The sequence below is a fragment of the Ruditapes philippinarum genome, unplaced genomic scaffold (assembly GCF_026571515.1).
Source record: "Ruditapes philippinarum isolate M1 unplaced genomic scaffold, ASM2657151v2 ctg1146_1_1_1_1, whole genome shotgun sequence".
Classification (NCBI taxonomy): domain Eukaryota; kingdom Metazoa; phylum Mollusca; class Bivalvia; order Venerida; family Veneridae; genus Ruditapes; species Ruditapes philippinarum.
This window is the reverse complement of record NW_026853527.1, coordinates 109,787-127,000: the sequence shown is the minus strand read 5'-3', so window position 1 is coordinate 127,000 and position 17,214 is coordinate 109,787. Positions and strand designations below refer to the sequence as shown.

At 34.7% G+C, this 17,214-nt stretch overlaps 1 protein-coding gene across 1 annotated transcript in view; it reads right to left on the bottom strand.

Annotated features, from left to right (window-relative positions):
* The window catches only part of LOC132737129 (sushi, von Willebrand factor type A, EGF and pentraxin domain-containing protein 1-like), a 74,006-nt gene that overhangs the window by 42,217 nt on the left and 14,575 nt on the right, over positions 1 to 17,214 (bottom strand). Inside the window, exons 13-19 of the mRNA XM_060724384.1 lie at positions 16,337 to 16,459; positions 15,724 to 15,846; positions 7,282 to 7,404; positions 5,557 to 5,679; positions 3,950 to 4,072; positions 1,450 to 1,572; positions 512 to 634 (exon numbers count right to left, since the gene is read on the bottom strand). Coding sequence (XP_060580367.1) covers positions 512 to 634; positions 1,450 to 1,572; positions 3,950 to 4,072; positions 5,557 to 5,679; positions 7,282 to 7,404; positions 15,724 to 15,846; positions 16,337 to 16,459 — 861 coding nt within the window. The remainder of the gene's footprint in view (positions 1 to 511; positions 635 to 1,449; positions 1,573 to 3,949; positions 4,073 to 5,556; positions 5,680 to 7,281; positions 7,405 to 15,723; positions 15,847 to 16,336; positions 16,460 to 17,214) is intronic.

Below are 17,214 nucleotides of genomic sequence, written 5' to 3'. Positions count from 1 at the left end.
TTTCAAAAACAAATATTCATGAAGTATCATATAAATTTTATACCAAAACTGAGAGTAGTAATTTGCTAATATTTAACCTTGCCAATTGGTCCAAATGTTGATTTAGCAAAAAAAAATGCTGATTCCCAAAATTTTGGCCTCATGAAAATATCAGATATTACAGTAAATGAAAGCAAGTTAAAGTGATAACATGCATCTTCCTACAAATTACAGTCAGCAGCCTTTTCATATATTTTTCAACAATATGATATTGAAATCCCTCAAATACATAGAAGACAGTTCAAAATTACTACAGTTGTAAGTCTGCTGTTTTAAATTTATTAAGTTAAACGTTGAACAACACCTCATTATTAATATGCCTAGAACGCAATAGTTTGAATTTTTCATCAAATCTATGTTGTCTAATCTATAGTAGTCTTTTCCTCCATTCAAGTTTCATAACAGTTCCATGTATCTTTTCAAGCTTACTCTTCAGATTCAAAATGTAATTTCAAATTTTCTAGAATCTTACCTGTACATGATGTACCATCCCCATTATAGCCTGTATTACAGGCACAGGTGAAACTTCCAACAGTGTTTGTACATGCTGCATTTGTGTCACAGTTATCTGTCCCTGCTGTACATTCATTTATATCTAAAAATGGAAGAATATGAAACTGATTCCATTTTGTTTGTTTGCTTGGTTGGTTTGGTTTTATGGCATATCAACATTACTTAGGTCATATGGCGCCAAAACAGGCAAAATGATTTTGGCAAACTTGGTTGTTACAAACTTAAAGCAACACCAGGGAAGCAACACCAGGGGTCAATACCACCTCACCTGCTGGAGCTTAGAGATGCATAGACTTAAGTATTTCAAACCCATTTAGGCACATGTTACAATAACACAGGTATAAATCATTGCTGCAATTCTGATGCCACAACCCTTAAAGAGCAATCCCTCAGACACAAGGGGAAATTTCATTTCGTATTCTGTTCTTAGCAAATCTATTTATTTTGAAATTCTGCAAGAAGCACTTGATGGGACCAATGTTTTCCCTACTTCTGATTATATAGGTGCTTATTCAATTTATATTAGACATGAATAGTGGTTAAATATTCTATACTTTCGTCTGCTTATTTTTTATGTATTACTTATGTATTTCACTCCAACTAAAAAATACTCTTCTCTCATGGATGTTTTGGCAATTATAACCTTTTACTAGGCTACCATAATATATTGGGCAGATTAACATTCAAAATGGCCACCAAAATCATGTACATCATCTTTGCTTATATCATTCAACAGAGGTAGTGCTACCGGATGTAAGAAATCTTGTACTCATAAACATAATCAATAAGACAAAGCCTGTCATTTCTTAACTATCTTTTTTGTTTACATTGCTGTCAAGGAATGCCTCTTAGCATAATATCAATGAAATTATAACAAGAATGTTTTGTAACTCTTACCTGTACATGAAGTACCATCCCCATTATAGCCTGTATTACAAGCACAGGTAAAATTTCCAGCTGTGTTTGTACATGCTGCATTGGTATCACAGTTATCTGTCCCTGCTGTACATTCATCAATATCTAAAATAACAATAGTGACAATTGAGGTAGAGTAAAAGATCCTTAAATACAATTTGCATTTAGAGGATTTTTTTGTTGTAAAATTTTAAATTCATATACCAACACTTATATAATGGTTATATGGCAACTTTCCAAGCTTCATTGATAGAGTACAACTTTAGGTGCCCCTGAGACTATGCATTATTTCAGGCACAATATGCACAAGAGTAGTATCACTGATGTCGACATTCAGGAAGCTTGAGGTTTTACATTCAGTCTAAAATTCAGAATAACTTAAAATCACAATTTTTGAGGGAAAGAAAACCCTTATAATTATGTTTCAACTGCACAATCTTATTCTTGCATTCTCTTTTACGGTTTGCTTATAATCCTGAAAAACTTTATAAATTTAGGAAAATTCTGAAGTATAAATTTTGATCGTGATTATGATTTCTAGGGCCAAAATTAATGGTAAACAGAAGCATATATTTAACATAACTCTATTTTTTAGTTTATACAGAATCCATTGAAGTTTTGTTTTGTGTAGGAATTAAGCTGTAAGCTTTAACTTATAAACCAATCAGTACCCCAAAATAAGTGTAAAGGAAAAGAAAGGCTTGCCCCTGTTGGGGATTTTAGCGCAAATAGCCAGCAATCCTTCAATTACTGGTCCAATGAGTTAACTTCACACTGATACTTGCTGTCAAACTCCTCACACTGATTTCCTCCCTTGGCAGAATTGTTATCACTGCCTTCACAGACATCACATGATGATGAAAGTCACATGACGTAACGTCGAAATTCAAATGTAAATATCGACCATAACATAGAAAATCAATGTCATTTTTCTCTTTCTGTTTTATTTTTAACTTTTTGTACCTATGTCCGTTATATTTTATCAAAAAAATTATCAAAAGTATACAAAATAATGAAAAATAAATTAAAATGCTAAAAAATGTAAATATCCAAATATTGATATTTCAATGTTTGTGATGGCAGAGATTTCTGTACTGATAAGGGGAGATCTTTGCGTAGGAGATTGACTTGCTGAGCACACAAGAAGTATGACAGATATCGCACATTTACCAGCTTTATGTAATTTATGATCAAACAAGATATGTTTGTAAAACATGTATGCCCCCTATCAGCAGCCAATTAGTCATGTGATAAGGTTATTATGCATGACTTCTGACCCAGTGATCAAACAATTAATAAGGGTTATCAAGTATCTACTGGTCATGACCTTGACCTTTGACCCCTTGACCCAAAACTCAATAGGGGTCACCTGGTGGTCACGACCAATCATCATACAAAGTTTGAAGTTCCTAGGCCCAAGCGTTTTTAGTTAATTGATCAACCTACAAGGTCAATGTGACCTTGACCTTTGACCCCTTGACCCCAAAATCAATAGGGGTCATCTGCTGGTCATGACCAATCACCATGCCAAGTTTGAAGTTCCTAGGCCTAAGGGTTCTTTAATTATTGATCCGAAACCATTTTAACATACAAGGTCAATGTGACCTTGACCTTTGGCCCCAAAATCAATAGGGGTCATCTGCTGGTCATGACCAATCACCATGCCAAGTTTGAAGTTCCTAGGCTGAAGCGTTCTTTAGTTATTGATCAGAAACCGTTTTTACTTACAAGGTCAATGTGACCATGACCTTTGGCCCCTTGATCCCAAAATCAATAGGGGTAATTTGCTGGTCATGACAAATCACCATACAAAGTTTAAAGTTCCAAGGCCTAAGCGTTCTTAAGTTAATGATCAGAAACCGTTTTTACTTACAAGGTCAATGTGACCTTGACCTTTGACCCCTTGACCCCAAAATCAATAGGGGTCATCTACTGATCATGACCAATCACCATACCAAGTTTGAAGTTCCTAGGCCTTAATGGTCTTAAGTTATTGATCGGAAACCGTTTTTGCTTACAAGGTCAATGTGACCTTGACCTTTGACCCCTTGACCCCAAAATCAATAGGGGTCATCTACTGATCATGACCAATCACCATACCAAGTTTGAAGTTCCTAGGCCTTAATGTTCTTTAGTTATTGATCGGAAACCGTTTTTGCTTATAAGGTCAATGTGACCTTGACCTTTGACCCCTTGACCCCAAAATCAATAGGGGTCATCTACTGGTCATGACCAATCACCATACCAAGTTTGAAGTTCCTAGGCCTAAGGGTTCTTTAGTTATCACTCGGAAACCATTTGGTCTACGGACCGAGGGACCGACAAGTGCAAAGCAATATACCCCCTTTTCTTCGAAATGGGGGCATAATAATTGAAGAAGAATAAAGTCCTTTATCTTAATTTCTTTTAATGCATGATGGCGGTCAGATGAAATTATAAAATTGTAATAACATAATGGCTTATCTCTGTAAGTTTTCCTTACCTGTACATGATGTACCATCACCATTATAGCCTGTATAACAAGCACAGGTGAAATTGCCAACAGTGTTTGTACATGCTGCATTGGTATCACAATTATGTGTCCCTGCTGTACATTCATTTATATCTAAATAGAAAAAGGTCAGAAAACTTTAAATCAAAGAAAAGTGTTAGTTAAAACATGATGTAACTATGCCAACCATCTATTCAAAACATCTTTGAAGAAGAAAAATTAATACCAGTGAGAAATCAATGATTTACATTAAGTTAGTTTTTTCTGGTTTTCACAATGCTTTTAACACATGTTTTTGGTCATAACTTTGCAGTCAAAATCCACCCACAGGTTTTTATGGATAACTAACGAGTAATTATACGAATTTCTCCACAAGTAACCCACTTATTAATTTATCGCAACTCATGTATCAGGTGTGAGAGACAAATGACCATTAAACTTAATGACCAAGATCAAATGGCTCTAAGAAATCAAACCACCAACCAGTGTTTACCTAATCTAGAGCTCTCCCTATTGATTTAATCAGGTGTACATCAAAAACCTTACAAAACATATAAGTTGAACAATATAGCAATATACATTGTATACATGTACAAAAGAGGGTGCACATATACAAAAGGGGTCCGATGTACACGAGAGGGTGCAAGTTTAGGATAAAACATGTTGAAAATTTTTTAATTGCAATGCAAATACAACCACATATTTGAACAAAGGAGGAATGATAGGAGACTGTAGAAAAAAACTGTAATTTATACACTGTATATAGACCAACTAAATCCAATGCGTAGGACAAATGGTTTTATATTTCTAAACTAGGGATGGCACGGTTAACAAAATTGATATTCGATTACTCGGAAAAAAATGCATATTAATTTCTATTTTATTTGCTATTTAGACAGTTTGGTGTATCCAATTAGTTAAAAAATTCGAAGAAGTGCATATACCTTCATAAATACCTGTTAAATGCAATCACAACTTCCTTGCACAGGTGCGAAAATGATACCATAAATTTAATGAGGCGATCAACAGTTTGACACGCGCACATGTGTTGCTTACGTCGTCCGGCCTCTTATGATATTTAGTAACCTTTAATTGTGTAACACAATGCAGTTTGTACCCGAATCTTCTTTTAAGGTAACATTTTTGAAAACAACAAAGGGCCGTATTGCTATAACGATATAATAATTAAGGTCACAAGTATTTAGACCCGGTTATATTTGATGTTTCAACTGCTAAATATGTTTTAAACTTGATATTGCATTAATTAAAATGTTCTAAAGTATATGTCGTTGATTTAATTTTAATTAATTTGTCTCCTTTGCAGTCCTATCTATAGTTACGAATTCTATGAACGTAAATAGAAAAGGAAAGTAGCATGCGGACGGTGTTGATATTGTGTGATAAACTTTGAAGATCATTGGAAATCATCCGAGTAACCGATTACTCTATCGGAAAAATGACCGTGTACTCGAGTCTTAATTTTGGTATTCGTTGCCATCTCTATTCTAAACCAAACAAAGTTGGAAACAAAGGTCAGGCAGACAAACAAGAATTTAAAATTAAACATCAAATTTCCTTTACAAGTTTTCACTCCTTACCTGTACATGTTGTACCATCACCATTATAGCCTGTATTACAAGCACAGGTAAAATTTCCAGCAGTGTTTGTACATGCTGCATTTGTGTCGCAGTTATCTGTCCCTGCTGTACATTCATCGATATCTACAAAATGTAAAGATGGTAAAGTAAGAATGCCAATTTTTTCACAAAATAAACCCGTCTCACAATATTGCTTTTCCATTAAATTCCTAAAACTAAATGATAAATACTGGCATTTTGCAATGTTTTCATCTGACCTTGGACCTCTGCATGTGACCTTGACCTTGGTGAAATGGACTTGTATTTTACTCATAACATTGTGCTTCAGTCAAAATGTTAAATACTTCTTCCAAATTATAAGACAATCCCTAAATGCATGTTTAAAGTCTCCCTATGGTCAATGTTTTCTTCTCATTTCTATTTGACCTTGACCTTTGACAGAGACCGGATTCATGTGTGCAACAATACATCTCATGGTGGTGAAAATTGCTGTGTTGTAATATACAAAGATTCCTCCATGTATGTAGAAGATATAGTCTGAAGATAACCTTTACATTTAATCTTGACCTTGAGCTTTCATATATTGACCTGGATCATGCTGATAATACTTAGCCTAATGTTTGTAAACATTTTGTATATAAAGATCCTTCAATTCAAGACTACTAAATTGTCAATACACACACTTTCATATTTTTATCAAACCTCTTGGTAAACATTTGTGATGTTACATTATTTATCTACTTTCTTATGATCACAGTGTGACCTTTACCTTTGACCTAGAGACCTACTTTACACATCCAACATTATGTCTTACAATGGAAGCAATATTTAAATCCCCTCATGAATGTAGATATGCTCTGGACAAATTCTTGACCTTTTTCATCTCTGGTGACCTTTAACTTGTATAATTGACCTATATTATGCTGACATGACTTTTGATTGTGAACATTTGTGATGTAATTTCTCAAATCAAGCCTACAAAATTGTCCATATACATATTTTCATATTACCTGACCTTTGACTTCTGGTGTCACTTGTTCTTCAAATTAGGGAAATATCAAGAAATCCCTATATAAAAATGTATGAAAGACAGGATAAATATTCTGTTTTTTTAAACCAACAGAATACAACAAGAGCTGTTGGTAGGACAGCAACGCTCGACTATTCTTAGTGCTTCATAGTAAAAAAAAAAATGCTTGACACAATTACCTCCTCCTGTTTACAGGTTGGGGTAATGATGGTGAACAAGTGTGCAAAGTTTGAAAGCCATTATTATGTCAATGGACTTTGAAAATATTTGAACTATTACAAAAACTTTAAACGTAAATTCTATGTCGAAAAAGGGGCATAATTCTGTCAAAATGCTTGATACAGTTACCTCCTCCTGTCTACAGGTTGGGGTAATGATGGTGAACAAGTGTGCAAAGTTTCAAAGCCATATGTCAATGGACTTTGAAAATATTTGAACTATTACAAAAACTTTAACATAAGTGGTTACGCTGACGCCTACGCTCGGGTGACTACAATAGCTCTACTTATTCTTATCGAATAGTCGAGCTGAAAACAGAAAATGTTTCTTATGACAATAATAATTTCAGCAAACTGTTTTTTAGTTAATAAAAGCAAATAGTATGTATATTAACACCAAACAATGATCTTTAAACTTTACTCCTTATTTTGGTGTTTTACAAATGAAACAATATGGTATAAATTTTTACTCCTCACCTGTACATGATGTACCATCCCCATTATAGCCTGTATTACAGGCACAGGTGAAAGTTCCAACAGTGTTTGTACATGCTGCATTTGTGGCACAGTAATCTGTCCCTGCTGTACATTCATCAGTATCTAAAAAATACAAGAAATCATATAATATAAATCTTTAGAGCAGGATGGTGGCTTTGGCAATATCGTTACAGTCAAACGTGTATTAAGCGACCGCGCAAGGGAAACAACCAAAACGGTCGCTTAAAGAAACAGTCTCTTAACCCTTTCCCCCATGAGCATATTGTGAAAAATGGCCGTTTTCACTGAAAAGCCTCCTGTTACAAGTTCAAACTGCTATGAAACTATGAAAAATAATTCAATACTAATCAAACTTGGCACAAATGATGACTGGACCATTGCCTTAGTAACGACATGCTCAGTCTTAAATTTCCTGTTACCATGGCAACGAGGGAACATCTCAAAATTGCCAAAAATCACTATTTTGCCTCGATTTTTTTCATCAAAATTTATTTCAAAGTGCTGCAACTTCTCAAGGGATTGAGATAGAGTCAAAGGCTTTGACTTATCATAATGTAAGCGTTGGTTACACGTTACATTATGATAGACCTGGGGTCATTTTTAGCCTCTCACAAGTCCAAAATTTTCTTGGCGATGAGGGGGACTCCGCCCCCCTTCAAACCCCCCTAACAGAAGGGGGCACATCCCCCTTCTGGCAACCCCCTGATGTATCTTTTGGATGGGGGGCGGCGTCGAAAAAGTGCTAAATTTTTTTAGCAACATTTCTCAAACGAAAACATGTGTTTAGGGCCCAAATAGGACATTTTTTTACTATTTGAGGCCTAAAAGGGGGGGGGGTCGAAAGTGCGTTGTTTCGCTTATATATGAGGTAAAGGGTTAAGACAAAGCATGATATAAAAGTGAAAAATTATAAATGACATCTTTCTTTTGCAGTGGGAATGTTTTACAACTGCGTTTATATAAATGTTGAATAATTAGTACGCTCTGATAATCTAAATGGATGCTTATGTAAAATATAACTTTCAGATATTTAAACAGTTTTGATCCATTACGTACATGTTTGACAATTTTCCAGAATTTTTTAATTTCTCCATTGTTTTTCCTTGTCTCCAACATAAAAAAACCCTATTAGTGAAGATGTTTTCTGTTGTGCATTTCCTCATTTGAAATAAACAAACTACATCTAATTGTTACGATTAATTTAATTGCTGATCATGTTCAAGGTCAATTCAATGCAGTCTAAATGTCTTCAAGCAAAGTGTATACACCATGTCAGTAGGGGCGGATCGTTACATTGTTTATTCAATATTATTGGGTAATTCACGTCACGCGTATACTTAACTCTATTTGCATACACTAAAACGGTTTGGGAAATAGAGTTTTTCACACATTTATTTGTTGTGTTTTGATTGTTGCCACTTGTGACATTATGAGGTGGCGTTCCCTTAAAACATAATTACTTGACAGGTAAAAGTGGTCGTTTAAAGAAAAGATTTATCTGAATTAGCTGACCAATTACAGTACAGATATCGAGGAATATGCAAAATCCTCGGAGGATCGAGGAAAACACTCGCAACTCGCGAGAGTATTTGTCCATAAAAACGAGTGACTCCGCGTGAGAAACGTGTGATGAGAGTGACTCCGAGACGAAAATAAAAGCGCGTGACTCCGAGAGAGAATTAACGCGTAACTCCGTGTCGGTGTCTAGCTAGTGTAAATAAATGCAAGTGCAATTTAATTTTTTTTCGAAAATAATAAAGATGATTTTTACCGTTGTTGTTTTCAATTTACCCTGAAACAGTTGAAAGGTACATTTGATTAGAAAAAATCACTACCGCAAGCGTCATCAGTTCTCAAGTTTATTTTTATCCCGATTAATTAGGTCAGTAGCAATAACCACAGGAACCCGAAATTTATTCAAAAACAAAAAACGATTAAAAAAATCCATATAATAACGGCCCAGCTTTTTTTATACTTCTTTAAGAATTGAATTAATTATATAAACTTCATTAATCTTAAATGTCTGTCTTGTCCAATTAAATCACGGCGACAGTTCCTCGAGAGAAAAACCTACAACTTCCTTTTGACGAAAATAATCTATGTAGTTATAATTTATGAAATTTCTATATTTTTTGTATGTTTATTAATATTTATACATCATCGAATTTTTGTTTAGATGTAAATGTTTCTAAATGCATCAAATACCGATAACGTGCCGTTCTAATTTATTTCAGGTGCCACATATTGTATTGTGTTTTTTTTTTTTTTCAATGTGGAAAATGAGTTTCGATCTTCATAATATTTTAATCATTGATAACATGTGCACATAAAAAAATTGACTTTCCCAACTTTTATATTGGTTTGTATAGTTTTAAAAATTGTCATGATGCATGTACGTTCCTTCATACATCCATTGTTTACATGTATTTTAGTTACGTGTCAACCTGTCACGTCCGCCGTTTTTAACATTAATTTTAATTAGAAGACACTTGATTTATATATAATTTTTGAGAATTAACATTAACCTAATCGTTTCTAAATAAAGCTGCATGTTAGTAATATATTGTTGTAATTTTATTCCAAGAATAGCTCCGAAAATCTGTCGATCTCATTCTGTTATCAAAGTCATATGTAGATGTATGTTGATATTGGAATCAAAAGTAAATTGTCTTGTGATGATCATTAATAAATTAAGATTTTTGTTGTTTTTTTATTTCAGGCATTATGGAGGAATTCAAGTTATAGAGGAGTTAACAAGTTGACAGAGGCCGTTCAACTTACCTAGTGCACTGCTCCCGTAATTCATTCACCTGTAATCAGCTTTACAAAGATTGACAAAAAATAAAAACAGCAAAGAATAAAATGATCATTTTATTTGCTTGTTTTCTTTTTCTTTTTGCTTTATTTGTTTATGGTGTGTTTATGGTGTGTACATCATCTATATCATGTCATTTTATAAAATTTAAAAAAAAAACAACAAAAAACAAAACAGTTTTGACAAAGATTATTCTACTTCCGATTTCACGTACATGTACTGTTCATAGACGATAAAACAATATTTTATTATAGCATATGAACATATTTGACCGTCACAGAAAGCGGGCATGCATTGTACATGTACGTATGTGGATTTAAAAAGACCGGGATGCCTTTAAAAATCACTGCCAATCTCAATTTTCTTGTTGCTGTTTTATAATTCATGGTTTTATGTTTGAGACGACGCAGTGCCTGTTGTTTTCCCCCTGCAAACATCGGTAGAATTTCATAAATGAATTCCTTAATGATGTCCTTTCTTGTGCTGCCAACATCGGTAGAATTGCTTAGCAGATCGAACTTCTTAACTCTGTTCTGAAAGCAATAGTAAAATAAATTAATACATTAATATTAAAAGCAGGACTGTACATGCCGACATAGGGTGTCGCTGTTTTGGCTAGTGCATTGTATGGAATGATGTATTACATCTCGTATTTCACGGATTTTTTATCAACCAACAATTAAAAGGAGACGTACATGTACTTCACATGGAAATCAGTTTGGTATCATTTATGTAACTGGTACCAATTTATCTAAAAGCCTGACTTAAAAGTATAAAATTACCTTTTTCAGAAGTTTACTTTCCAAGGCAGATGCATTTCACTGAAGAATAATTTGTAAACTGTCTTAAAGAAAATGTTGTTTTTTTATTCAGTTCTGGTACAAAGTATAATTTCCCTTACGATAGTATGTCAATGGAATGAATCGACCTAAGCACGTGGTTGTTTTGCCATGTATTTCCTTTTTTTTCTTCTTCTTTTTTTGCTTACATAATAATTATAAATTTGTATAAACAATGCAAAAAAGAAGCTCATCTATATTTTCTTATTTTAGAATACTAAATTAAATAGGTTTTTGACACTGCGCGTTACGGGAATTGCGGGAAATCATCGATTATTCTTTCCTTAAATTAATTAATGAATCAAGTGTGTCTACTTTCGTTTTCACTTGTGATACTTTACATCAACGAAGGACATTATTGTTATTTTGAATAAATAATACATGCGTTGAAGGATTTTATTTTAGAGGTAGAGCATTATATTAATTAATAAATAAATAAAGCATACGTGTACCAAATCAGTCTTATTTTCTCGGAGTCACTCTTTTTGACTCTGAGATTCACGGAGTCCCGCGGACAAAATTGTCACTCGTTTTTGTCTCGGAGTCACTCTTTTTCACCCGAGAAATTTATAATCCACACGGAGTCACGCTTTTTGAGATTACTCGATACTCGCAGGAATTTGCATATTCCTCGATATCTGTACTGTAGCGGTCGCTGGTCGCGTTGAGCAAAAGTCGCTTAATACATTAAAGATATATAGATAAAATGATCGGGGGAATTTAAAGTGGTTGTTTAAGACAAAAGTCGCTTAATACACGTGGGCAAGTTAGACTGTACCTCCAAAAAGGTAATTTTGATATCTTTATTACAAAATTAAGGGTAATCTCCAGGTCATAATTTATTTATCTCTCTAACAAATCTGAGGATTGAAAGCCATAGATACAGATCCAATTTTGGAATACCAAAGTATTCTGTAAAAAAAAATTTACAGTAACACTGACCAAAAACTTTGACCCACTGACCTCAATATAAAAAGGGGTCATTTATGCTCATGATCAATCAACTTTCTCACAAAATCAGTAAACTACAGGCAAAAGCATTCTTCATTAATATTGTTTTGACAAAATTTTTAAGGTCACACATACTAACCTTTGACCAAATGACTAAAATCAATATAAGTCGTCTCAAGTTCTTACCCAACCTCTCAAATAAATATAAGGTTTTTTGGCCCAATTGTTATTCTCTTTTTGATTGGACATGCTTGTAGTAACCTGGAACTTTGGACTTACTGACCACGAAATCTAGTCATCTACTAGTCATAATCAACAAAAGTATTCTCTAGTTTTTTTGTAGGATAAGGTCTGGTCTACAGACAAATCAACAGACAGACCAACAGACAACATGCACAGCAATACTAAACTTTAACTTCTTTGAAGAGGGAAGAAAAATACTAAAGGGCCTTACTCAAGATTAAGTCATCTTTGTTCCACTAGCTCAGAATCAACCTTGTTAAGTTTTATCAAAATCCTGATATATATTATAATTTACTTAACCCATTACTTCATATACACGCCTTTTAACGCCTTTTTCACCCCCCCCCCCCCTTTTTGTTGTCTCAAATGATGAAAAAATGCCTTATCCAGGCCCTAAACACTTGTTTTTGTTTGAGAAATGTTGTTAAAAAAATTGACCTCTTTTTCGGCGCGGCCCCCCAACCAAAAGATACATCAGGGGGTTGCCAGAAGGGGGATGTGCCCCCTTCTGTTTTGGGGGGTTCGAAGGGGGGCGGAGTCCCCCTCATCGCCAAGAAAATTTTGGACTTGTGAGAGGCTGTAAATGACCCCAGATTGATCATAAGGTAACGTGTAACCAACGCTGAAAAGCATTTGACTCTATCTCAATCCATTGAGAAGTTGCAGCACTTTGAAATCAATTTTGATGGAAAAAATCAACGCAAAATAGTGATTTTTGGCAATTTTGAGATGTCCCCTCGTTGCCATGGTAACAGAAAATTTAAGTCTGAGCATGTTGTTGCAAGGACAATGGTCCAGTCAACATTTGTGCCAAGTTTGATTAGTGTTGAAGCAGTTTTTATAGTATTATAGCAATTTGAACTTGTAACTGGAGACTTTTCAATGAAAACAGCCATTTTTCACAAAATGCTCATGAAGCAATGGGTTAATGAAAAAAATAAAAAAATCTACAAAACAACAATTTTTCTTCAAATTTATATGACAGGCCATGTTTAAACATGAAAAAACGCGATTTAGGGTAATTTCAAGTATTTTCATCATTTTCAGTTAACCCATTACTTCATATACACGCCTTTTAACGCCTTTTTCACCCCCCCCCCCTTTTTGTTGTCTCAAATGATGAAAAAATGCCTTATCCAGGCCCTAAACACTTGTTTTTGTTTGAGAAATGTTGTTAAAAAAATTGACCTCTTTTTCGGCGCGGCCCCCCAACCAAAAGATACATCAGGGGGTTGCCAGAAGGGGGATGTGCCCCCTTCTGTTTTGGGGGGTTTGAAGGGGGCGGAGTCCCCCTCATCGCCAAGAAAATTTTGGACTTGTGAGAGGCTGTAAATGACTCCAGATTGATCATAAGGTAACGTGTAACCAACGCTGAAAAGCATTTGACTCTATCTCAATCCATTGATAAGTTGCAGCACTTTGAAATCAATTTTGATGGAAAAAATCAACGCAAAATAGTGATTTTTGGCAATTTTGAGATGTCCCCTCGTTGCCATGGTAACAGAAAATTTAAGTCTGAGCATGTTGTTGCAAGGACAATGGTCCAGTCAACATTTGTGCCAAGTTTGATTAGTGTTGAAGCAGTTTTTATAGTATTATAGCAATTTGAACTTGTAACGGGAGACTTTTCAATGAAAACAGCCATTTTTCACAAAATGCTCATGAAGCAATGGGTTAATGAAAAAAATAAAAAAATCTACAAAACAACAATTTTTCTTCAAATTTATATGACAGGCCATGTTTAAACATGAAAAAACGCGATTTAGGGTAATTTCAAGTATTTTCATCATTTTCAGTTAACCCATTACTTCATATACACGCCTTTTAACGCCTTTTTCCCCCCCCCCCCCTTTTTGTTGTCTCAAATGATGAAAAAATGCCTTATCCAGGCCCTAAACACTTGTTTTTGTTTGAGAAATGTTGTTAAAAAAATTGACCTCTTTTTCGGCGCGGCCCCCCAACCAAAAGATACATCAGGGGGTTGCCAGAAGGGGGATGTGCCCCCTTCTGTTTTGGGGGGTTTGAAGGGGGGCGGAGTCCCCCTCATCGCCAAGAAAATTTTGGACTTGTGAGAGGCTGTAAATGACCCCAGATTGATCATAAGGTAACGTGTAACCAACGCTGAAAAGCATTTGACTCTATCTCAATCCATTGATAAGTTGCAGCACTTGGAAATCAATTTTGATGGAAAAAATCAACGCAAAATAGTGATTTTTGGCAATTTTGAGATGTCCCCTCGTTGCCATGGTAACAGAAAATTTAAGTCTGAGCATGTTGTTGCAAGGACAATGGTTCAGTCAACATTTGTGCCAAGTTTGATTAGTGTTGAAGCAGTTTTTATAGTATTATAGCAATTTGAACTTGTAACGGGAGACTTTTCAATGAAAACAGCCATTTTTCACAAAATGCTCATGAAGCAATGGGTTAATGAAAAAAATAAAAAAATCTACAAAACAACAATTTTTCTTCAAATTTATATGACAGGCCATGTTTAAACATGAAAAAACGCGATTTAGGGTAATTTCAAGTATTTTCATCATTTTCAGTTAACCCATTACTTCATATACACGCCTTTTAACGCCTTTTTCACCCCCCCCCCTTTTTGTTGTCTCAAATGATGAAAAAATGCCTTATCCAGGCCCTAAACACTTGTTTTTGTTTGAGAAATGTTGTTAAAAAAAATTGACCTCTTTTTCGGCGCGGCCCCCCAACCAAAAGATACATCAGGGGGTTGCCAGAAGGGGGATGTGCCCCCTTCTGTTTTGGGGGGTTTGAAGGGGGGCGGAGTCCCCCTCATCGCCAAGAAAATTTTGGACTTGTGAGAGGCTGTAAATGACCCCAGATTGATCATAAGGTAACGTGTAACCAACGCTGAAAAGCATTTGACTCTATCTCAATCCATTGATAAGTTGCAGCACTTGGAAATCAATTTTGATGGAAAAAATCAACGCAAAATAGTGATTTTTGGCAATTTTGAGATGTCCCCTCGTTGCCATGGTAACAGAAAATTTAAGTCTGAGCATGTTGTTGCAAGGACAATGGTTCAGTCAACATTTGTGCCAAGTTTGATTAGTGTTGAAGCAGTTTTTATAGTATTATAGCAATTTGAACTTGTAACGGGAGACTTTTCAATGAAAACAGCCATTTTTCACAAAATGCTCATGAAGCAATGGGTTAAGGACAAATTGGTTTTTATTTTGCTGAAGAGAACATATACAAAAGGAGACGGTTGATTTAGTGGTGAACTTGTTAGCCTCTCAACCCAGGGATCCTGAGTTTTAACCCTATAACTACTACTACTGGCTGTAGATGCATATCCTCATATGAAACCATAACTTGTTCATTCCAAGAAACAATCTCAGGTGTGGTTTAAACTAGAAATGTGTCCATAGGATAGGTATGCCCCCACACGCCACTGTTCTGTCAATCTTATGACTATAGGTCAAATATTTTTTTGACTACGGACTACTAAAATAAATAATGTTTAAATTAACATATAAAAACACATTAGGGGAAAAAGAGTATAAAGCAAAATAATCAAAAACATGTATCATTTCAGTTTTAACTCCTCACCTGTACATGTTGTACCATCACCATCATACCCTGTATTACAAGCACAGGTAAAACTTCCAGCTGTGTTTGTACATGCTGCATTGATATCACAATTACCTGTCCCTGCTGTACATTCATCTACATCTAAAATAAAGAAATAGCAATAATATTCATCTTAAATTAAACAGAAGCAATGAAAGTAATGAGTTGTCTTATGCCACACATTTATAGTTCCTTATGGCAGAGAAATCTATATATATTTGAACAAGTATACCAAGTTTAAAGCGCTGGAGTTTTTGAGAACAGATTACCTATTACAAATACCAGTGACCTTTGACCTAAAAATGGGTGTGACAAGTTGAAATTATCAAGGTGCATCATTATTTAAGGTTTCAACATCATAGTCTTGTTAGTAAAAATGGATGACAAAAGCAGCTGCCAACAGGTAAAAATTACTTTTTTTTCGGAAAGCAGAGCTAAAAATTGGGCTTACTTGTCTTATAAAATCTTTTGACACTTATTTACTTTCGGGAATCATGTTTAAATACAAAATGAAATCATTGTAAACCTATGCTAATGACACACATAGTTGTCAACAAGATGAGATCCACACTCTAATGGATTTTAATCCTACCTGTACATGATGTACCATCCCCATTATAGCCAGTATTACAAGCACAGGTAAAAGTTCCAATAGTGTTTGTACATGCTGCATTTGTGTCACAGTTATCTGTCCCTGCTGTACATTCATCTTTATCTAAAAGGTAACAAGACGAAATTAATACACAGATTCTATATGGCAACAAGTGCCATTATAACGGAAAGATTAAACGAGACTTACCTTCGTAGAGGGGAAGTTGAAGTTTGATCAATATTTTATCAACCACAAGCCTCTTTTGTAACAATTCCGTCACAAGAATGTTCCAAACAGTGCCATTTCTCAAGGGCAAATTTGGAGTCTCAGTTTTCGACATTTATATGCAAAACTTGCTCCAGCATATTCGATCTTCTTATATAACAAATTTGGAGTACACATTTACATGCAAAATTCCATATTATATGACAAACATAGTTTTTGACATTTCTATGCAAAACTTGCTCCAGCATTATTCCCTACTATATAGATAACTATTTCTGTGCGAAAATATAATTTCTACAGTACGCCCAAAACAGCAAAATGAAAATGTTGCAGGCTTTGTTTGACTGAGCCTATTCAAAGATGATTCTGGAAAATGCAAGTTCACTTTTCACATCCAAAGCATCAGCTCAAAATCTTGTTAAATCAAATAATAGTTATTTAAACTTATCATACAGTTACCAAAATTAAAACAATTGATATCATCAAATTACATTTTCTGAGCAAGGGCTGATACTTTCTTAAATCTTTCTTAAATTAGACTTAAGACAGTGAGATACTGAAAATCTTTTGACTTAATTGCATTTTACCTGATTTGTCACGCCTTTTTATTTCAGTCCTTTTTTAAAACAGCTTTGCAATGCCCTGTGTGTTAC